This window comes from Schistocerca serialis, chromosome 2 (assembly GCF_023864345.2).
Source record: "Schistocerca serialis cubense isolate TAMUIC-IGC-003099 chromosome 2, iqSchSeri2.2, whole genome shotgun sequence".
Taxonomy (NCBI): domain Eukaryota; kingdom Metazoa; phylum Arthropoda; class Insecta; order Orthoptera; family Acrididae; genus Schistocerca; species Schistocerca serialis.
The window spans coordinates 545,878,816-545,903,959 of record NC_064639.1 but is presented as its reverse complement, the minus strand read 5'-3'; the positions used below and the strand labels follow the sequence as shown (position 1 = coordinate 545,903,959).

General features: G+C 39.3%; 1 protein-coding gene across 1 annotated transcript in view; it reads right to left on the bottom strand.

Moving 5' to 3' along the window:
- Positions 1-25,144, bottom strand: part of LOC126457523 (nucleolar pre-ribosomal-associated protein 1) — a 180,361-nt gene that overhangs the window by 69,046 nt on the left and 86,171 nt on the right. The window contains exons 10-12 of the mRNA XM_050093866.1: positions 23,917-24,247; positions 14,483-15,664; positions 11,693-12,025 (exon numbers count right to left, since the gene is read on the bottom strand). Coding sequence (XP_049949823.1) covers positions 11,693-12,025; positions 14,483-15,664; positions 23,917-24,247 — 1,846 coding nt within the window. The remainder of the gene's footprint in view (positions 1-11,692; positions 12,026-14,482; positions 15,665-23,916; positions 24,248-25,144) is intronic.

The following is a 25,144-nucleotide window of genomic DNA, read 5'->3' as shown; positions in this document are numbered from 1 at the left end:
GAGTCACATACTTCATGGATGGCCTGAACAACAACTTCCTAAGGCTTCTGTGGCATTCTGTCAGTTCTTTAATGCCCACCATAAGTTAATGTTGATCAACAGAGTAATTCTACTCGTTTCAAATGAGGGACACTCCCAGGTGGTCATTCCTTATTCTTTATGTCAGCACGTCCTGCAACTATTGCACCAAGGTCACTGGGGTGGTATCCTGAACTAAACTCCTGACTCACAGGATCACGTACTGGCCAGGCTTGAACCAGGAGATTGAATGACTCACCCAAACGTGTCCCTCCTGCCAAAGTCAGCAGGCAGCCCCACAACATTCATTTACTTTTTGGCCACAAAGTGCTCGCACTTGGGACAGGGTAAACATTGATTTAGCCGGACTAGTGTTTAACGCCATGTTCTTGATAGTGGCTGATGCTTATTCCAGTTCTGTACACTGTTCGATACAGTGCTACATCAACCACCAATACCATCAAAGTTTTTGAAGTTGAAGGACTGATGGAAGTGCTTATAACTGACAATGTCCACAATTCTGTAGTGAAGAGTTTCATAATTTCTGTGTCCAGCATGGCATTCGCCACATTCCAATGCCCCTTTAATTCACAATCTAATGGATAAGCTGAGAGGATGGACCACTCCATCAAAATTCAGATGAAGAATACCTCCACAATCACTCCACCGATGCTTCACTAACTTTTTTTTGAGCAGTTGCAGGTCCACACCCATCGGAGGCAAAAGTCCAGTGGAACTTCTACATGGATGGCAGCCCCAGACCTTCTTCAGCCTACTCATGCTGACGCAACAGCCAGCGCCACCACTGCCTGCTTCCAAGTTTCACCCTGGCACCTTGGTGTGGGCAAAAGGATTTGGCTGACAACCAACCTGGATTCTGGGAACAATCATTCAGCACTGGAGCTGGAAGGTCTTCAGGGCACAGCTTCCGGACCGGGAGATTCTGCGACATGCAAATCAACTTTGTCTCTGACTAGTTTCCCAAGTTTTTTTCCATTCCCCTCTCTACACCATCATTACCAGTCTTCTAGTTCCCTCCTATCCCAAGCCACCCAGCCAGTGCAAACACATGCCTTTTGCCCACAGTCAGCTGACCAACACCAAACCACAACAAGAGTGACTTACCCCAGCCCCACAGGCTGCCCTTCCTGGATTATGAGATGTCGCCTGGTCACCAATCACGAGTAATTCTGGATGAAGATGGAGACATGCCCCTGGCTGCTCCTGTTCCACCTGCTCCACTGCTGAGGTCCACACCATACAACCTTCACCCTCGGCCAGGGCATTTTTGTACATATGCTCCTGCATCCTGAATCACCAACGATGATGACACCTCAGAGGACCCTTTGGATGTGGCGTATACTCGCAGCAGATGCTTCCCCGCTTCCACTAGGGGAAGGGGTGTGGTATCGACCACTATTAAATCTCCACAACGAGCAGCAGCATGTTATTACATGCGGCCGAGAGACGCATTGTTGGCAGTACTTCTCTGTGCGCGGCCAACTGCTAGCATCACAGGCCAATTTTGCGCATGCATGCTTCAAACCACAGTGACTGGCCACCCATAACACTCAGCGACTGGCCACCCAGGATATACAGTGAACCCAGCCGCTGGCTCCATTAACTATGGAGCCTTATTTAACACCACTACTGACGTTTCATTGTGCTATGTTCTGCTCCACAACCAGGAAGTCCTATGCTGCAGAGGACCTGCTGTTTGATATTGATTGCTCTGTGTTCTGGACTTAGAATCCAAATACTACACTGGAACTTGGAATTCAACATTCACTAGGTTTAGTATGTCAACGGAGTTGTGATTTCCACTGGAGTTCTGTATTTCACTTGCACTTCCCAGACAATGGTATAACCATCATCAATTTTTATCATTTCCATGAAGTGTTCATCTACGACTTTGTGCTTGGTAACAGAATTATTTTGTATCCGTATTGCGTCAATAAACTGTAGAACGGTGATATATTTATTGTGTTATTCCTGATTGTAACAATTCTCATAGTTAAAATGGCACAAAAATACGAAAAGGTTCCTAAAAAGAGAATAGGAATGGAATCTTTAGATCACACATACACTGAGGCATGAAAGAAACTGGTGTAGGCATGCATATTCAAATACTGAGATAAGTAAACAGGCAGAATATGGCACTGCGGTCGGCAACACCTATATAAGATAACAAGTGTCTGGCGCAGTTGTTAGGTCGGTTATTGCTTCTACAATGGCAGGTTATCATGATTTAAGTAGGTTTGAACATGGTGTTATAGTTGGTGCTCGAGCGATGAGACACAGCATCTCTGAGGTAGCAATGAAGTGGGGATTTTCCCGTATGACCATTTACCGAGTATACCATGAATATCAGGAATCTGATAAAACATCAAATCTCCTACATCGTTGCGGCTGTTAGGCAGGTGTACCAGTTTCTTTGGCTCGACAGTGTATGATATATTAGCCAATGTAACATTCTACAACCCTCCCCTCCCCACCCCTCAAAAAGAAGTCCCTTCCTTACTGTTTGTTCTTCAGCTAGAGATTGACAGACAGCTTGATGGATTGCTTATGCATACTACTGACTAACTTCAGAGGCAATAAAATTGTATAAAACGTGAAACATCTGAGACAAACACAGCACTTTTGACGTGACTGTTAATGTAAGTGGAAGGTGATTCACATGTATATTGAGTTTTTCTTTTTAATTTGTAAACTCAAGACTATATTGTTATGACGGATTTAGCCAATGGAGGAAGACAAACTATTTGAAATTCCATTGTCAAGGAAAACAGTGCAGTGTGTGTATGTTGGGCTGCAGAGGTAAAAACTGATGAATACTGCACACTGGTGGTGTTCTCGATGGAAAAATGATTCATCCATCAATGATTGGTGCCCCATTTTAAGCCGTGTTACAGTTTCTTTGACTTTATCTATCCTTGAGGGAAGGAACACCATGGTTGGGCCACTGGCTCTGCTGATCATAGCCCCCCCCCCCCCCCATTCGTCTTCCTACTGATAAATGATCACGTATCTTAACATGTGACAACATGTATAATATCACTTGCAGAATCATGGTCTACCTTATGTATCACAACTTTCCTGGCAGGCTGCAAAATAACACTTGATTTCCTCTTTCTCCACAGCTAGAGAAGAGTATCATATAGACTTGAATCTCTGCTGATTACTTGTACAGAATGGTTTCAAAGGTATTTAGAGTCTCAGCCATAACGAAGAATTGTATCCTATAAGTAAATCTCATTGTCTCCAGGGATTTCAAAATACTGAATGTGAACCTGTATCAAGCATTGGGTCTGTTTCCCCACAACCTGTAGTTGCAGCATTTCATGCCTTTCAATGCACTGCCTTTAAATAATCTAGGAATGTCAACCATGCAAGCATTTCACTGGAAGTGAAGCCTGTGAACCTTTTCACATTTTTAAACTGAGATGTGTAATTAATAAGGTGATGAGACTGATTTTAAGATCACACTCCAATATCTCGAATGTACCAAAGTTTACATTATCTTTACACTATTTTATTGTCAGATGCCATTGATGGATAGTTCATACAGGATGCGCAATGGTATAGTCAGTTCGAAACAACTAGATGTGTGTGAAGGGGAAAAGCATGAGGGGGGGGGGGGCATTGGGGGGGGGGGGGGGGGAGTGGTGTATGTTATAACTTTGCAAGTTAAATGTTGCAGCAGGAAGATGACTCTTGGCCATGGGGTGTTCAGTGATGAGGCAACATTTCATCTAAGTGGAAAGGTAAATACCCACAATATTTGTATCTAGGGGTCAGAACATCCTCAAGAACCTGTACAATATCACAGAGATTCCCCAAACTTAAACACTTTCTGTACTATGTCTCAACATCGAGTGTATGGGCCATTTCTTTCAGACGGAGCATTAGGCAATGATTGAGGAAAGGAATACATTAGAAGATAAATGGGTAGCTTTGAGATTGGTGATTAAGGCAGCAAAGGATCAAACAGGTAAAAAGACAAAGCCTGGTGGAAATCCTTCTACAGGGCTATTACAAATGATTGAAGCGATTTCATAAATTCACTGTAGCTCCATTCATTGACATATGGTCACGACACACTACAGATACGTAGAAAAACTCATAAAGTTTTGTTCGGCTGAAGTCGCACTTCAGGTTTCTGCTACCAAAGCGCTCGAGAGCGCAGTGAGACAAAATGACAACAGGAGCCGAGAAAGCGTATGTCGTGCTTGAAATGCACTCACATCAGTCAGTCATAACAGTGCAACAACACTTCAAGACGAAGTTCAACAAAGATCCACCAACTGCTAACTCCATTCGGCGATGGTATGCGCAGTTTAAAGCTTCTGGTTGCCTCTGTAAGGGGAAATCAACGGGTCGGCCTGCAGTGAGCGAAGAAACGGTTGAACGCGTGCAGGCAAGTTTCACGCGTAGCCCGCGGAAGTCGACGAATAAAGCAAGCAGGGAGCTAAACGTACCACAGCCGACGGTTTGGAAAATCTTATGGAAAAGGCTAAAGCAGATGCCTTACCGTTTACAATTGCTACAAGCCCTGACACCCGATGACAAAGTCAAACGCTTTGAATTTTTGGCGCGGTTGCAACAGCTCATGGAAGAGGATGCGTTCAGTGCGAAACTTGTTTTCAGTGATGAAGCAACATTTTTTCTTAATGGTGAAGTGAACAGACACAATGTGCGAATCTGGGCGGTAGAGAATCCTCACGCATTCGTGCCGCAAATTCGCAATTCACCAAAAGTTAACGTGTTTTGTGCAATCTCACGGTTTAAAGTTTACAGCCCCTTTTTCTTCTGCGAAAAAAATGTTACATGACACGTGTATCTGGACATGCTGGAAAATTGGCTCATGCCACAACTGGAGACCGACAGTGCCGACTTCATCTTTCTACAGGATGGTGCTCCACCGCACTTCCATCATGATGTTCGGCATTTCTTAAACAGGAGATTGGAAAACCGATGGATCGGTCGTGGTGGAGATCACGATTAGCAATTCATGTCATGGCCTCCACGCTCTCCCGACTTAACCCCATGCAGTTTCTTTCTGTGGGGTTATGTGAAAGATTCAGTGTTTAAACCTCCTCTACCAAGAAACGTGCCAGAACTGCGAGCTCGCATCAACGATGCTTTCGAACTCATTGATGGGGACATGCTGCGCCGAGTGTGGGAGGAACTTGATTATCGGCTTGATGTCTGCCGAATCACTAAAGGGGCACATATCGAACATTTGTGAATGCCTAAAAAAACTTTTTAAGTTTCTGTATGTGTGTGCAAAGCATTGTGAAAATATCTCAAACAATAAAGTTATTGTAGAGCTGTGAAATCGCTTCAATCATTTGTAATAACCCTGTATATTACAAGAAATACTGAATTTAACTGATATAAAGAGAGAATATAAACTTGTAGAAAATGATGCAGGCACAAGGGAATATTAACATCTAAAAAATGAAATGAGAGGAAGTGCACAATGGCTAAGCAAAAACGCCTAGAGGACAAATGTAAGAATTTAGAAGCACATTTCACTATGTAAAAAATAGATATCACCTACAGGAAAATTAAAGAGGAAAAAAAGAGAGACAGCTTTATGAACATCAAGAACTCAGATGGAAAACCAGTAATAAGCAAAGAAAGGAAAGCTGAAAGGTGGAAGGAGTATATAGAGGGTCTATACAAGGGAGATTAACTTGACCAGAACAGGGGAAATGAATACAGTAGAATACAAATGGGTAGCTGTGAGAGATGAGATAGTGAAGGCAGTATAGGCAATATTATAGACAGGGATGAGGACTCAGATGAAGATGAGATGGGAGATATGATAGTGCAAGAAGAATTTGACAGAGCACTGGAGGATCTAAGGAGAAACCAGGCCCCAGGAGTAGGCCAACATTCCATCAGAACTACTAACATCATTGTGAACACAAACCATGACAAAACTCCATCTGGTGTGCAATGTGTATGAGACAGGCAAAATACCCTCAAACGCCAAGAAGAATGTAATAATGACAATTCCAAAGAAAGTAAGTTCTGATAGCTGTGGATATCACCAAACTATCATGAATTCTTTACAGAAGAATGGAAAAGCTGGTACAAGCCAACCTTGGTGAAGTTCAGTTTGGATTCTGGAGAAATGTGGGAACTTCTCAGGTGTTACTGAATCTACAACTTCTCTTATGAGATAGGCGAAAGACAAATCTACATTTATTGCATTTGTACACTTATATAAAGCTTTCAACAACGTTGGGTGGAATACTCTCTTTGAAATCCTGAAGGTAGCAGTGGTAGAATATGGGGAGCGAAAGGCTATTTACACCTTGTACAGAAACCAGATGGCTGTTATAAGAGTCAAGGGGCATGAAAGGGAAGCACCAGTTGGAAGGGAGTGACACAGAGTTGTAGTTAACCCTGATGTCATTCAATCTATACACCAAGAAAGCAGTAAAAGAAACTGATGAAATAAAACTTTTATCCATTCTGGATTTGGAACTCTGCGATTGTCTTGTTAAAGCTTTCAGTAATTACTGCAACCAATCGCCATTTTTTCTTCAATTTTTATTTATTCATGACCGGTTTCAAATCGCCTAGCGATTCATCATCAGATATTACAATTTAGTTTGGAGTATTGTGGGGATCGTGCATCTGTGGCAAATACAGAGATGGAAAAGAGAGCACTGTATGTGGAAAGAATATTACGATTGTAAGATTAAATTGATGGTATTACTCACTGTTTTCATTCTTGTGGTATACACTGCTCCGGAAAACATAATGTGTGCTTACCAGTATCATTAAATATCGAGTGAAACAGGCAGTTTTCCACTGATGGTGACTCCCCCACACTTTACAAAATATAAACAAACCAATGAGTGTGGCTGTTGTATCCAAAGAGTTTTGTGGAGGCAGAGAATTTTCTTTGCTCATTTTTCGTTTTGTGTGGCATTTGCAATAAAATATATATTTATTACATTACTTTCTTTATAAAAATTGTTATTATGATTTTACATTGCAAAATTTCTTATGCTATTTACAAAATCTACAACAAAGTGTTTAGGACAATATTTCTGGTAGTGAAGTTATGTTTGGCATGTTTCTCATTGCTCAATCAACTGGATAATATACATATGGGGAGGGGAGGGTAGTTGGGAAGGGGGAGGGTAGGGAGGGGGGAAGAGAGAGAGAGAGAGAGAGAGAGAGAGAGAGAGAGAGAGAGAGAGAGAGGGGGGGGGGTGGATGGATGGATTGTGTGTGTGTGTGTGTGTAAAAAGAGGTAGAGAGGATGGTGTTTAGGTGTGGTATGAGCATCGTGGGGAATGGGTATGGGAGTGAATGAGTACAGTATTTATTGGTTTTTCAAATTTAAGGGCTCTTTAAAATTTTGGAAGAATGGGTTGTTTGCTAAATCAATTTGTTCATTTAAGATGGTGTGGGATGTTTTATTGTTATGTATGAAGATTACTAATTGTTCCAAGAGGTCCATTTTTATTCCTTTGTCTACAGTGTGTAGAATGTGGAGGTTGGTTTTTATATCTGTGATGACTATTTTGGGCTAGATGGGCTGCAAAAGTGGATTTATATATATTTTTTTAACTTTTTAAACAGACTGCGTCAGTTTGCTCTTTGTATCGGGTTTCAAAATTTCTTCCTGTCTGTCCTATGTAGCAGCAAGAACAGCTGTCACAAGTTAATTTGTATATACCTGATTTGTAATATAGTGGGCTGGTTGTTTTAATGTTGTGAATTATTTTGTTTTGTATTTTGTTGTTTGTGTGGAAACTAATTTTGACTTTGTGTGGTTTAAATAGTTTTGCAAGTTGATATGATGCATTACCAAGGAAAGGCATACAGACATTATTAGTTTCTGTTGGTGCTGAGGAAAGGTTTGTTTATTGTTTTTTGCTTAGTTTTCATTTTCACACCCAGTTTGTCAACTGTGGTTGGGTCATAAGGATTATTGTGGGCTATTGTTTTTAAAATGTTTAGCTCCTTGCTTTTTACAGCAGGTTCAGCATGAATTTTATTTACACGGTTGAATGCTGGTCTGAAAAATGCTACTTTATGCTGATTTGGGTGGCATGATGTATATTTATTACAACATCTGTTGTGGTGGGTTTCCTGTAAATTTCAATTTGTATTTGGCGTTGTGACATGTTATGTTTAAGTCAAGAAAATTAATTCCCTGTTGTGTTTGGTGTTCAACAGTAAACTGTATTTTGGGATGTATATTATGCAGTTTAGTGGCTAAGTTTTCTATTTCAGTTGTTGTTCCATTGTATAGTAAATGTGTCATCAACATAGCATTTGTAATAAATGACTTTGTCTTTTTCCATTGGATTATCTTTAAAGAATTTGTTTTCCAGATCATTAATATAGATGTCAGCTAGTAGGACAGCTAAACCGTCTTTCTGAATATAAATTTTGTTATTAACATAGGACAGACAGGAAGAAATTTTGAAATCTGATACAAAGAGCACACGGACACAGTCCATTTAAAAAATTAAATAAATCCACGTTTGCAGCCCATCTAACCCAAAATAGTCATCACAGATATAAAAACCAACCTCCACATTCTACACACTGTAGACAAAGGAATAAAAATGGACCTCTTGGAACAATTAGTAATCTTCATACATAACAATAAAACATCCCACACCATCTTAAATAAACAAATTGATTTAGCAAACAACCCATTCTTCCAAAATTTTAAAGAGCCCTTAAATTTGAAAAACCAATAAATACTGTGCTCATTCACTCCCATACCCATTCCCCATGATGCTCATACCACACCTAAACACCATCCTCTCTACCTCTTTTTACACACACACACACACACACACACACACACACACACACAATCCATCCATCCACCCCCCCCCCCTCTCTCTCTCTCTCTCTCTCTCTCTCTCTCTCTCTCTCTCTTCCCCCCTCCCTACCCTCCCCCTTCCCAACTACCCTCCCCTCCCCATATGTATACTATCCAGTTGATTGAGCAATGAGAAACATGCCAAACATAACTTCACTACCAGAAATATTGTCCTAAACACTTTGTTGTAGATTTTGTAAATAGCATTAGAAATTTTGCAATGTAAAATCATAATAATAATTTTTTATAAAGAAAGTAATGTAATAAATATATATTTTATTACAAATGACACACAAAACGAGAAATGAACAAAGAAAATTCTCTGCCTCCACAAAACTCTTTGGATACAACAGCCACACTCTTTGGTTTGTTTATATTTTGTAAAGTGTGGGGGAGTCGCCATTGGTGGAAAAGTGCCTATTTCACTTGATATTTAACAATACTGGTAAGCACACATTATGTTTCCTGGAGCAGTGCTTGCCACAAGAATGAAAACAGTGATTAATACCATCAATTTAATCTTACAATCATAATATTCTTTCCACATAGAGTGCTCACTCTTTCGTCTCTATATCTGCCACAGATGCACGACCCCAACAATACTCCAAACTAAATTGTATCATCTGATGATGAATCGCCGGGTGATTCGAAACTGGTCATGAATAAATAAAAATTGAAGAAAAAATGGCAATTGGTTGCAGTAATTCCTGAAACCTATAACTGATGAAATATTTGGAGTAAAGTTAAAGGAGAAGGAATAAAAACTTTGAAGTATGCCTCTGACGTAATTTGTCAGAGACAGCAGAGGACTTGGAAGAGCAGTTGAATAGAATGGACAGCATCTTGAAAGGAGGATATAAGATGGACATCAACAAAAGCTAAACATCCATTTTGTTATATGGGCTGCAAAAAGAAATGATGATGACTGAAGTAGAGAGGACATAAAATGTAGATGGGCTATGGCAAGAAAAGTGTTTCTGAAGAAGAGAGATTTGTTAACATCAAATATAGATTTGAGTGTTAGGAAGGCTTTTCTGAAGGTATTTGTCCGGAGTGTAGCCATGCATGGAAGTGACATGTGGACGATAAACATTTTAGACAAGAAGAGAATAGGGGTTTTTGAAATGTGGTGCTATATAAGAATGCTGAAGATTAGAAGAGTAGATTGTGTAACTATTGAGGAGGCACTAAAAAGAATTGGGGAGACAAGAAATTTATGGCACAACTTGAATAAAAAGAAGGATCAGTTGACAGAACACATTCTGAGACATCAAGGGATCACCATACCACCAATGTAGTATTGGCAGAGAGTCTTGGGGCAGGATTAAAGATCATAGAGGGAGACCAAGAGATAAACACAGTGAGCAGATTCAGAAGGATGTAAGTTGCAGTACTTATTCGGAGATGTAGAGCCCTGCACAGGATAAGAGTAACGTGGAGAGCTGCATCAAACCAATCTTCACACTAAAGACCACAACAACAAACAACATGACCATAAAGTTCATAAATGAGACATCTCCACTGGAAACTGAAGATATTTTTGTTATAATAACTATGAAATGGACAGTGTCTTGAAAGGAGGATATAAGATGAACATCAACAAAAGCAAAATGAGGATAATGGAATGTAGTCAAATTAAGTTGGGTGATGCTGAGGGAATTAGATTAGGAAATGAGACACTTAAAGTAGTAAAGGAGTTTTGCTATTTGAGGAGCAAAATAACTGATGATGGTCGAAGTAGAGAGGATATAAAATGTAGACTGGCAATGCCAAGGAAAGCGTTTCTGAAGAAGAGAAATTTGTTAACATCGAGTACAGATTTAAGTGTCAGGAAGTCGTTTCTGAAAGTATTTGTATGGAGTGTAGCCACGTATGGAAGTGAAACAGGGACGATAAATAGTTTGGACAAGAAGAGAATAGAAGCTTTCGAAATGTGGTGCTACAGAAGAATGCTGAAGATTAGATGGGTAGATCACATAACTAATGATGAGGTATTGAATAGAATTGGGGAGAAGAGGAGTTTGTGGCACAACTTGACAAGAAGAAGGGACCGGTTGGTAGGACATGTTCTGAGGTATCAAGGGATCACAAATTTAGCATTGGAGGGCAGCGTGGAGGGTAAAACTCGTAGAGGGAGACCAAGAGATGAATACACTAAGCAGATTCAGAAGGATGTAGGTTGCAGTAAGTACTGGGAGATGAAGAAGCTTGCGCAGGACAGAGTAGCATGGAGAGCTGCATCAAACCAGTCTCAGGACTGAAGACAACAACAACAACAACAACAACAATAACTACTGAACTGTGCATGTGTATTTTGTGGACCATGTTAATGCACATGTTCCTTTAGAGCTTTGTTCGGTTCTCTACAAGCAATAATTTTTCTTCATGCACTTCCAAATTTTAATCCCAATAGTTGTTTACAGTTATTTTAACATTTCTCTTTCATTTTGAAGCCTATTTATAGCTTGTAACCTGACTGTCAATCAAACTTAGTTCCCTTTTGATCTCTTTCTTTAACTCCTTGTTAGTGTCAATTCCTTCTTACTCTCATCATTACTTCCCTCCCTTTCCAGTTCTAAACAACAAACTTTTCTACTCAAATTGATGTGTCCCTTTTCTATCTCACCACATTTAATTTATTGTTGTATCTGAGTACATATTAAAATGAATACATGCCATAAAAGTACGCAATGAAGTTTTCTGTCAGGACACAATCAGTAATGCATGTATCTTCATCTCTTTGGAGAAAGAAGAAACATTTTACACAAAAAATTAAACAAATAACTGTAAACAGTATCTTACCGAAACACTTATCCAACACTAATGTTACACCTGGAACATTAGTAAGCATCCATGACTTAGCTTTACTTGGCTTCTTAATGCTTTTGTGAATATCAGGACCATGCAACTCATAAAGTTTTCTAAGAAACTCATCATCTTTTGACATTTCATTTTGGACATGACTGGAACATGTCAGTAATGAGAAAACAAGAGATGCACACTGTAAAATGTCCATCTTCTTCAATACAGTTCTTCTGAATGATGACAGAAAACCTGGATTGTGCCTGAGAAGTAAAACGGAGAGCATGGTGGCAGAGTCCTTTGAATGTTGCTTCAAAAGGAATTTGAAGAATGCTGTAAATGAAATATAAATTTCGAATAACAATCAACAGTAAACAGGAAAAAAATGACTTAAGAGTTTTTTTAAGGGCACAACTAAAATATCTTTTGTGTTAACATATTATTACTTTCAAACACCAAACAGTGTGTGGTAATTATATTGAAATGATCTAAAAACAAATCATACCATTTTACAGTGAACTTCATGCAGATAAAATTTTCTCTGTTATTAACACATGGTAATTTAAACAGGAATTTATGTAGTCATGTAAAACCTGAATCAGAAAGGCTGAAGATGGATCTGAAGCCTGTTTCTTGTTAACACACCCCTAATCTTCCCACCAACTCCAAGAACCAGTTGCAAAAAAATACTCTCCCTCCCCAAAAGAGCACCCAATATCATCTCCGATTGGAGCACCTGATTCAAGTCTTTTGCCAAGGCTCCAACTATCGAAGATAAAATTTTATTTTGGCTGTACAGACAGTTAAAAAACCTGATGGAACTTTAGAGCACAAAGTCCACAGATGGCCTACTAACATACATAGATGCCTTCATAAAAGTTCCAGTCATCATCCCAAGCAGAAAAGAGGAGAGATCAACATATCAGTGCACTGTGCTAAAATAATCTGTGAATCAACATTATGTGAACAAAGAGCTTGGACATTTAAGAACTACTTTTAGAAGAAACAACTGTTCTTAAAAGGTCAGGAGTATCTAGTAAAAAAGAATCAACTAAAGGGGGAAGTTTTCCCCTAAATCATATAAACTGTCACAGATTGCATCAGCAGATGCTGTGAAGAGACAGCATCAATAGTGTTCAAACCAACAAAAAAGGCGCACAAATCTTTGGCCAATGGAAAGAACCTATGTCCACCTTTTGCCAAAGCAGAAGTATGCGAAATCCCTTGCACATGCTCTGAACTGTGCACAGAAACTACAAAAAGAACACCTGGCTTATTGAACACAGGAGCAATTGTCATCTGGGAAATGTAGCAGTAAATAATATACTTGGACCAGCGAACTACAAAATTTGGTGCTTCGATACTACAGTTTTATCAAGGTCCCAGAATTACTATGCTAAGATGTACGGAGACCATAGAAAATCAAAAGCAGAAAAACAATTTAGACAAACCACGGGTCTTAATGCTAAATAAAGCAAACAACCCCAACTGTACAGCACTGTAAGCTCCATAGCGCATGTTGGCGCAACTTCACAATCTTAGGTAGCAATCTGATGATGTCACAACCTGATCGCTACAGTTCAGCTTGCTGAGCTTATTTAAGTTTGAAACTTGCTATCTGAATTTTTATAGCCTCTGGTGACATCTCCAGCATACAGAGACAAAACAGTAGGCACACAAATATGCCTTCACCGGTGACAATTTTTAAATTTCTGCACACTATGTTGAACAGAACCTGTTACTACAAGATGAAAGTACTTGCAGAATTTGAGTGGCCTCCAAACATTTCAAGAAGTCTCTCTAAACAAATTATGCAAGCATGGTAATTATCAGATTACCATCTATCCATCGGACACTGGCCAACACCTCTGTCGACAGCCAATAGGAGGTGGAGGCCACTAGCAGGCAACATGGCGGCTGAATGACAGTGCAGCGCAAACTACTGTGCAGGCACATTCAGCACCCCCTGCAACATATGCCTATGTAGGTGAGTGCCAATCATCGCTCACTCTCATTCAGCTCTGGCTCCACGTGCGACTCACTTCGTCACTGAACTGTGTTTATGTTTCTCTTGCCATGCATCACCCTGAGTGTTGTACTTTTTTCTCTTGTGCTTGAGATCCGAAAATATATTTTTCCTAACAGTGATGGCATGTTTTTATGGTGAGTTAGTTGTTGACTTTTATTTTCCTATAATTCAGGAGACTTTCTCTCATGCTGTTAAAACAGACAAAAGAATTAGTTTTAAAGCTACTGAGTTCTAGTTTCCATGAAACTGGTTTTCTCTGAAGTAATATCAGAACACAATACAAAAGAATAATATAACATGTGTGTTTGTTTGTGTGTCTATCGACCTGCCAGCGCTTTTGTTCGGTAAGTCACCTCATCTTTGTTTTTATATATATTTTTTCCCACGTGGAATGTTTCCTTCCATTATATTGATATAACATTTTAACTTAGGTATAGATTCCTAGAGAGATCACAAGTAAACTTGCACAATCAAGTTACAAAGGAGCCTGAAAAAAGAAGAAATGGAATATACTAATGTAAATACCGCTACTATCTTCATGTCACACAAATGAAATAATTTTAAAAACAGTTCCATATAAATTAATCTAACACACATTGCACTCATATCATAGTACCTAACATAAATGAATTAACATGTCTGCAGTTGATGAGTAATATATTTACTAAAAAGAAACACAAAACATGCTACACAAAGATGCTCTTTGTCTCCGAGTGATAAACATAAATGGAAGCAAAAACTTAAAAACTGATCATACGTACACTGTGGAAGGGATCCAATAAGATGAGGGCATTCTGAAAGAAGCAGTCTGATGCTGTCCTGAATTCCCACAGTATTTGCTTTATCAGATGTAGTCATTAAAAATTCAGCCAATGCCGCTATAGACGAACCTGCCACCTGGCCACATTTCAAATAGGCAGCTTTCTTAAGAAGGTATTCCAATAACTTCTGCCACTGAGGGAGACAAATGAGTGGTGAAAGAGCTACTGCATCCAATAATGAAGCAACTTCATGATGTTCCAGTGTGAAACAAACTAGTATGTTTGACAAATCTCTTGTAAACTCTGTGGATCGCTTTCTCTTGCTTGATGTTTGCCTCACTATCTCACTCATAAATTTCATTTTTAGTGGATCAAGAATGTTGCAGAGATTAGATTTATTTCTCACAAAACAATTTGCAGAGGACATTAAGAAACATATTAAATCTGTCATCAGCATATCAGACTGCTGCTGGTCATTGCACAGTGGATTAAACATTTCAACAACATTCTTGTTTCTCAAAGCTACTTTCAGACAGTTCTCAACAACAAACTCTTGAGCTGCACTGGCTGTTTCAAAAACAACACAATCTATGGATGACAAGCCACTTAACTGTTCTGGTTGCTCTAGTTTATTTGCAATCTCCATAAGATGCTGAAGAGTGTACTTGCATTTTTCATATACCACAAGTGTAAGTGCGTTGTGCATAGCAAGACGACTTGCATAAAACAGTGTCTGATCAAATAAAGACATTATCAGTTCTGGATCATCATTTACTTCCATGGAATCAAAGAAATTAACAATAGCTAATGGTTTCTCATCAATGTGTGTGTCAGTTTTCAGTAGCTTTTTGCTGAGCTTTCTTAATGGACAAGAAGGTGGAAAAGGCTTTCCAAGTGGGTGTGCTACTGGTGACTTGAACCAACTGTCAATATAGCTCACAACTGCTGGTGGCAAGCGGCAGTGAGGCATATGTACCAAGGAAGAAAGCAATGAGGGAGAGGCCTGCTGGTGAAATAGACACACAACAACATGTGACAGGAAATATGGAACAGCACCTACACAATCTTCATCAGAGTCTTCTTTTCCTGTAAACAATGCTGCTACAAGCAGAAGACTTGAAGATTCATGGTTCTCCATTGTTCTGGCCATGCAGGTAGGGGTATGGTGATCTTCCATTAGATCTGAAACAACAATTTAAAAAAAACTATATATAAGGGCTGCATAAAAAAGAAGTCATTATACACTAATGTCTGTGAAAATTGTAACACCAAGGAGACATATGATTACAGTGAAATTTATTTCACAGATTATGCATATGACAACACACCAACAGTTTGAATTACAAACCTGTATATACACTTTGACTCTCAGAATTCAGTATGGTTTGAAGCTGCCATATGTTGCAATCAGGGCGTCTAGACATTGTAGCATGGAACGATGACCTAGTTATGTTGTTGGGGAACACACTGCCACAAAATTTGTAGGTGTGTCCACAAAGCATCAACAGCGATTGCTGGAGCACTACACTGAAGAAACTGCCGACGGACCATATTCCAGAAATGTTCAATGGGCGACATGTCAGGTGAATATACAGAAAGAAGCCTTGCACATTCCTTGTCACAGGTGACCAGACATTATAGCATGTTGGGCTGTCTGGAGGAGGAGCCTCCAGCACTAAAACCTCCTTCATGCAGTAATTGCTGCTGCTGAAAGTAACATCGTTACATAAGAGGCGAGATCACACACTATAACCAGTAGCATCCCAAAACACCTTACTTGGTGTTAGTCCACTACACCACTCAAAAATGCAGTATGCCAGATTGCGTTCACCACAGTGGGTTCTAACACATACATGGTAGTCACTGTAGGCGAAGTCAAAGTGGGAGTCTTCCAAAAAACACCATATTTTGCTATTCAGCAAGCCACTGGTTCACATCCCCATTGCAGTCTAAGGTGATGGTGCTTTCTGGTCAATGGAAGCCAACGCTACGGCATGTATGCCACCAGTCCAACCCACAACAGATGGCATCGCAATGTCGACACAAGTGCAATGCCCCAAGATCAAGCCCAACACTGTGGACCGAGTTGTTCTTTCTGTTACGACCATGGGAACAAGATGGCAGTTATAAAATTGAGTGGTCCAGTACCCATTCATCACTGTATACAAACCTCTTGCATCCAATGGTTTTACACACACATACACACACACACACACACACACACACACACACACACCACTATCATAGCAGCATGCCCTGTACAAGCCGTAATGTCACAGTATGACAAACCCATTTTCTGTAGACCAATCATTCTCCCCATTCAAACTCACTCACTCATGCTGATATTGGATCCTTTAAAATCAACAAGGCATATCAGCACTTGCTTTTACATTTGCAATTTGTTTGGTGGCTTTGCATTCACTGAGAGTCTCCCAAAAGAGGGCATTACTGGGCCTGGGTGCATGGTCCTTCTCTGCAATCTTAATCAATTAATATGATTCCACTGTTCTATACATCCTCAATTTTGGAGTGGTTCAGACCATTTTTCTGGGTATCACATTTTTCACAAACAGTAGTGCATAAACACGGTAAGGAAACTTCTAGCAGAATGTGAATAATTTAGGAGTAATGGAGACGCCTCAGTGAATAGAGAGAACATTGAGTCATTAACAGGCAAACAAAAACTGGAAACTTAACTACATTGTGCTAGCTGAACACACAATGCCACGACTGCAGTTCGGCAGGTAGTCTTAATGAGGGACTGTGTCGTATCTACCGGCAAACTACAAAATGTAGCTGCGCAGGTTTTGTTTGTGTGTGTGAGTGTGTGTCCTCTAACTCATTAAAGGATTCTTCTGTAAGCTAGAAAGTCTGCATTTTTTCTTTGTGTACCCACTGACACTCAATGCTTCCACTATTTGGTGGCTTGTCTCCTTCACTCTTAAATTATTTATTAAATGACAGACACTGAAAACTAACCAAACTAAAGATGATAATTGTATATTTATCAGATTGTGAAGCAAATAATCAAGATGACTGCATCTGATGAGTACTGTGATCTTCAATGGGTGGTCAAGCTTGACCCTGGTCAGTTTGATGGTGGGAGTAGTGAGATTGCTGTTGATGACACGTCACTAGCACACAACCCAGAATTCTGTTTAAAAAGCAGTCAAGCAGCCCAACACAAACAGAGACAGACAAGAAAGCTCAAAATTTTCAAATAGGTATTATCCCATCAGGTGTGAGAGGCAAAACAGGAAATGAAACACAGTAAAGCAATAATATAAATGAAATTTTCAGAAGATGAAGGCAGTTTTGAAGGCAGTTTTACACTTTTGGCAATAAATATACACAGGATGAAGGTACAGCACTTGATATTACATTTTATCTAGTAAGTAAAGATAAGACATTGTTTAACATTTATTCAGCCCCCCTTAATCCCAGTTTAACTGGATTCATTTTTTTGTTTTCTTTTCACTGGTCCCACACTTTCATCTCCCTCCAAACATAATGGCACTTCTACAACTGATGGATTAAGGTGTACTGGAGAGCACAATGTGTACACAGTTAACAGATACTGGGTAAACTAACTGCAGAATAGGGAGAAGTTAAGTTTGATTCCTGTACTGAAACTGGTAAATGCCAAAGATGTGATTTTTATGGTTGCATCTTCTTAGGATCAAGTTCCTGAGCCATCAATTCTGAAGTCACGGACAACAATATGGCCTGCTGTTTGCAGTTCCATTACTGAATTTTTGATTAGTTGTCAAACCTCTGAATTCCTTGAAATGTCATCAAACATTCCTGGTTGTTAGGATGTAGACAACAGTGCCGTAGGTGCTTGGTTGGAGAATGACAGTGATGACCAATTTCAAAATCTGTATGGCCGCTTGTTACTCTACAGAGAATGATATCGATGGTAAAGTGCACAACAAAAATGACACAGGAGGGGAAGAAATAATGACCCATGCGAAGACAATGGCACAGCTGAAAAAAACTAAAGGTTTACCTAGAACATCATCCTGAAACAACTCCAGACAAACTGATGTTAGTTACACATCTAAACGATTGTGAAGCTCTCAAACACCACTCAAATTTGAAACAAAAGAAACTTACACTCCACTTTAGTAAATAAATGTGAGTGGACTACAATATAGCATTAAAGAGGCAAAAAAAGTTTCTTATTAGCACCAAAACAAAATATTAGTATATTGTAGCACATATTAGTGTTTTTGCATTTAGTAGAACATTTCCAGATTTTTGGTAATCTGGATTACATCCGGTCCCACCTAGTCCAAATGCATGAGTTCCTTGTATATCTGAAATTCTGAAATTATTACACAATACTCAGAGAGAGAGAGAGAGAGAGAGAGAGAGAGAGAGAGAGAGAGAGAGAGAGAGGATTAGCAAAAATCTCGAAATTCCTGACCACTTTATTTTAAATTTTTGCACAATACTCTAATAAACATTCAGCTAGACACTGGAATGCAAGCGCACATGCTCACAGTCACATTCCAGTGCTTGCTCACTCATGTTCTCTCTCTCTCTCTCTCTCTCTCTCTCACACACACACACACACACACACACACACACACACACAAACACACACAATGTATAGTTTTTCTGTTAAAAGCAACTGTGACAGAAGAGCACCCTTAATAAAGACAACAAACAAAAGTGTAGTGCCATGTGGGACGCAACAGTTGACCTTTCGAAACAGATCTATCAAACACAGAGGCCACACTTATGCCCATATATGGCAACACTGTGGCCACTGGTAACATTATAGCTGGCAACTAGAGTATGTAAGGATCTAACAGTAGCCCATCAGTAGACTTTTCACTTAATCTGTGAATCTAGTAATTACTTGGGTCTCTGGCCACTATGATCTTTTGCCAGATGCTTCCATGAACAAATGTAAAATGATTTCTTCCAGACGCTTCCATGTACAAATGTAAAACCATTTCTTACAAATAACAACCTTGATGCTTTTAAATTTGATATTACACAGAAGTGATATGTCTGTGTCATGAGCACTCATGGAAAAAAGTTGAGCAAGCCCAGACTGATGAACAGGAAGTTTCTAATTGAATTCAAATTGTTTCCTAGCTTTAATATTTTTTTAATCAAAAAATGAAATGGTAATACAGGGTGTAAATAAAGTCTGGGAACACTTTCAATTATTTATTGCACAAGAAGCAAACATTGTACAGATATGATACATATGTCATTTTGAAGAGAAACCCTGAAAGTTTTTTCATGTATACCGCCACAGCATAGATTGGTAATTTGGTGACAGTCAGCTCTAGTCGCAAACATAGCAAGTTCAGGTGCAGTGCAAGCTTTCTGTGTGTTGGAGTTCAACAAAAACACGTGTGCTACAGCTGTTCAATGGATGTTTAAAACCAACTGCAGTAAGAAGCCATCAACAAGGGCCATTTACCACTGGCACAACAAATTCGTTACAATGGGTTGCTTGTGCCCGGCAAAGAGAAGAGGATGTCCCAGTGTGAGTGAAGTGAACGTGGAGCACGTACGAGAGACATTCATAAAGGGTCCAAAGAAATTGGTGTGTCATGCATCCCGTGAACTCAAAACGGCTCCAATGACAGTGTGGAAAGTCCTGTGACAGAAGCTGTCTATGAAACCATTCAAATTGGAGCTAATGCAGAAGCTCAATGATGACAATAAAGACAAGCATTCTCAGTTTTGTTCACAGTTGCAACAACTAAATGCGAATGGGGATGGCATTGTTGATGCCTTAAATTCAATCGGACACTCTGTTCATCTTTAAGCAGGATGGGGCACCAACCCATTTTCATCGTGAAGTTCGTGGGTACCTGAACACGGAGCTGCCGCAACGATGGATTGGCCGTGCTACAGAAGGGGACAACTGTTTCATGAAATGGCCTCCCCGATCACCAGATCTCACTTCATGTGACTTTTTTCTGTGGGGACACATTAAAGATCTGGCGTATGCAGAGCTCTGGAAGAGAATACGGGAAGCAACTGCCACAGCCAACGATGCCATGCTGGGACAAGTATGGCAAGAATGCGATTACCATATTGACATCTCCCGGGTCACTCATGGTTTGCATATTTAATGTTTGTAAAAAAAACTTTCAAAGTTTCTCTTCAAAATGCAATATGTATCACATCTGTACAATGTTTAGTTCTTGTGCAATAAATAATTGAAAGTGTTCCCGGACTTTACGTACACCCTGTATGTTATAGATCTGGGGTGCCTAACCTTTTAACTTAACTAGGCCACATTGGAAGAAGATGAGTATTTTTGGGTCACACACAATATCCTGAACTTCACTAGAAATGAGAGAGAGAGAGAGAGAGAGAGAGAGAGAGAGAGAGAGAGAGAGAGAGAGATAGGGGGGGAGAGGGAATAATCATGGGTGGGAGTTTCGACTGAAAATATTCAGTTTATGATAACTTACGGCATTGATTTCTTTTTCATACCAGTCATGTGCTAAATGTTCACTTCTTGGGCCGCACACTGATCCTTGCTTTGGGCCACATGCAGCCTGCAGGTTGGACACGGCTGTCATAGATGGCTGTGCCCCTTAATCACTCATCTGTGCTGCTAACAGTAATTTCATTCAGAAACTATATTTACCAAAGGTACCAGAAATACCCATTCAAGCCCATTCAATGATATATTCACCATCCTTACAGCACTCCTGCTTGCAACTACTTACTACATGAGTCCAAACTATGCAAATGACATAACTTCAATACCTGTGCCACGTATCAAGCCAACGTATCCTATTCCAGTCTTATGAGTATTATATACCACCTCTATTAAAGGCAGGGTCGCCTGTGAAAGCAGCCCCATCACACATGAACTTTGATGGAGCCACTGCATGGCTTGTTACATAGAGACACCATTAATTTATGATCCAGCTGTACCATCACTAAACTTCATTGTTTCCTATTCTCTTACACGAAGTTACTTATCTATGCCAAAATGTCTTGATGCTCTTCCAGAATATGTGTACACTCTTTCAATCAACAGTATACATTTCAGGCTTGTGAGTGCTTCGTTTATTGACATGTTACTCCTCAGGAGTTACTGCAAATGGTACTTCATTTCCGCCTTACCATCTTTTCAATACTGGATAGCAGAAAATCAAACCTGACTACAAATTGACCATGGAGCAAAGTATGACACTTAACTTCCTTTGTTGATTTACTGTAATCAAAATCCACATCGTAAAGCTGCTTGTGATCATGAGATTCTACTTACAACTCTCTTTCCAATCACATTGAATATCTCATTTGAACCAATAAAAGAAACAATGTCTCAATACAGCTGTAGCTTGATGAAGTGACTTGTGACAACAGAGCTGCCAGTGTGTAGCTCAGCTTACACCTTACCTGGATTCCTTAATCAGTGACAGATTACCAGAAGTTGATTTTGACTCCAAATCTCTTATCTATAATGGAATTCTGCCAACTACAAACATCATGATATACAATTTGCCATTATAGAGCATGTACTACTATCACGATGAATACAGAACAGAATATTCTATAAAAGCTCCAACAGAAACTAGTGAGGGCTAACCAAAGTGCAGCACAACATGACAAATGATGAAGTTGATTGATGTTGATTAATTAGTGTTGTGAGTTGTGGAGTAAACGTTACAAAGTTTTCAGTAGTTACAAATATAACTGTGTAAAACAGTCTTGGTTATATACTTATGTTACTTATATCTCCAACCAAGGTTTAGGTTAGACTGGAAAGTGGCAGCTTGGTTGAAAGTGTGGCATAGCTCTGCGAGATCTTTACAACGGTTGTTGCAATTGTAGCAATTCCAGTGTATATAAGATGGACTTGACCCAGAAATTGATTTCCATTTTTGTACCAATGCACATGGAGGCTTTTTAAACAGAATTCTGGGTTGTGTGCTAGTGACATGTCATCAACAGCAATCTCACTACTCCCACCATCAAACTGACCAGGGTCAAGCTTGACCACCCATTGAAGATCACAGTACTCATCAGATGCAGTCATCTTGATTATTTGCTTCACAATCTGAGGCATTTGGATTCTTCCACCTCGAAACACCACAGTATCTTATTTGTATAGGTGTAAACTGTTCTTTCAACATAGTCTTTAATACTGCATCCCCCTTGGCAGATTTTTCATTAATCCTTGTCCTCCATCCTCCTATGTAGCAACAATAGTTAACATACACCTGTGTGGCAGCAAAAAATTCAGGGTTCGAGTTTGAAAGTTGATATTTGAAGATATTTTTATTAGCAATATAATGATACAAAGAATGAAGGGTGATGCTAAAAATTTCCTGATCACAAGACTGGATGTCAACATTCTGTGTCTCGTGAAGTGGTGGCACGACATCCCACTGACACTCATCCGTTCATAAGAACGAAATGTTATAATTCGCAGCTTGGTTAGTATTACTTACGAGGACAGGACTGACCTGCACTAAGTTTCACCCTGTTCTTTCTGTTTCATGATCAAAGACACAAATACAGCACAGCACAATATCACACCTCATACATACTCTTCACAGTAACCTGCACAAAAAATTTACATATGATAAACCTGACACGCAATCAATTAAACTGATGTCAACAACAAATACTTGTACCATGATATTAAGTAAATAAATACGAAAACCACCTTCTGTACATGCTTCTGTCCCCATGTCATTTCTTTAGAGTGAATGGATATGTATGTAGGTGAGGTTGTCATTCTAGAAATGTATTTCTTCAAATACTGATGATTTAGGGTAATGTCCTTTACATGGCAGTTTGTAATGGTTATGTTTTTGTCGATACATGGTTTTTGTTAAATGTGTGTCACCCAGTGTCTTACCGGCCTGATGAGATGATCAATCTCAGAAAATAAGATATGGATTTTCCTTCTCCAATAGGAAAAAAAGAAAAAAATGGGCACAGTGGAAAAGAAATGCAAAGCCAAAACCCGGGGCAGAGGGAAAAAGTCAAAGATAATGTAATATGAAATGAACACAGCAAACTGGAAAATAATAGATAACTTGATCCTGAAGAAGAGATTCAGTTAGACAATGTAGGAAAAATGCATTCAGCAGATTAGGAAATAAAAGTATTTCGCTGCCGGTAAAAATTCTGCATGCCTGCCTTAGCACATTCTGAACTTTCATGCAAGAACTCAAGCTAAACCATGATTGGTTACTGAAAAAATATAATTTAGTTTAACAACTACATTGCAGTGCAGTCAGAGGCTTTACTGATACTGCAAATGCTGCATGGTCTTTATTGGACCATCACTGAAATTCCACAAGATTTTCAAACACCATATGAAAATGAAGAGCAAGTACACTGTCAAAATACTGTGAATTTTTAGTGACACCACAAGAGGACATTTGTTCAGAGTTTCAGCAATAACAAAACTAGTTTTCAATACTACTAACCATCCAAGAGCTCCTGCAAGGAACCAGCAGGAACATGATGCAAGGCATCTGTCTGGAAAGTAGAGGCTTCTTCTTCTGCACTTTGTAAAATTTTCAGATAACTAGCAGAGTCATGTGCTAGATGCTGAATTGTGTTCACAATGAAGGAAGCAACTTCTTGCTGACTATCAGGCACCACTGTAGTGTAGCTGTGTAGCCAAACTGGCAACTCTCTTTGTGCACCCTCTAGTTGCCCTGATGCCTCAAACAGTGCAGAAAGTGCTTGCCTAGCAGGTTTAGAGCCTTGGGCCACTAAACTGAACAGAGCTAGTGATACTTTTCTGAAGATCTCCTGCAAAAATAAATTAAATTTTCTTGAAAATTAATAACCGGTCCCCTGCAAATGAACTGGTAGGTAAAACACAAAATATACAATTCTATAGTGGACAAAACATGTGCGCATTATTAGCAAAAAAACTTTGGGTGAAAATCAACAAATGAAATAACAGTTTAAATTTTCAGGTCTTTACATTGATAAAAACTGAACTGGAAGTCACATCTTGGAGCTATTATTAAACATCTAAGCTCTGCAGCTTTTGCACTACAGATAATACTAGATTTTGGAGCTGAAAATGTCAAAAAGGTGACTTACTTTTCCTATTTTTATTTACTGATGTATGACAGCATCATATACTGGGGAAATTCCTCATTCAGGAAAAAAATGGTCACCACACAGAAGCTGGTAATAAGGATAATATGAGGCATCCACTCTAGAACCTCTTGTACACAGCTCTTTACTGACAACAGTCAAATAGTACAGTTGCTCCTTTATGAATTTCATTGTCAACAATAAATCACAATTTGAAAATAACAATAAAACTCAAAAATATAATACCAGAAGGAGAAATGAATTATTCTAGCCACCACTCAGCCAGACTGTGACACAAAAAGGAGTGATGTATTCAGAAATGAAAGTCATTGACCACATACCAAGTTATGCGAAGAATCTGACAGACGTTAGAATTTACTTAATAACACAAACTTCAACCATGTCTTGTTGACAACTACTTCTACTCCACAATATAATTTCTGACTATATAATAAAATAAAACAGATAGGGGTGTGTGTGAGTAATTGTATTTCAAATAAGGTGCTGTGAAAAATAATGTTTACGTGAACATCAGAGAAACCGGTGAGACAACTTTTTGTGAATGTTCATACATAACAATGGGCCAACAACATAGATAAA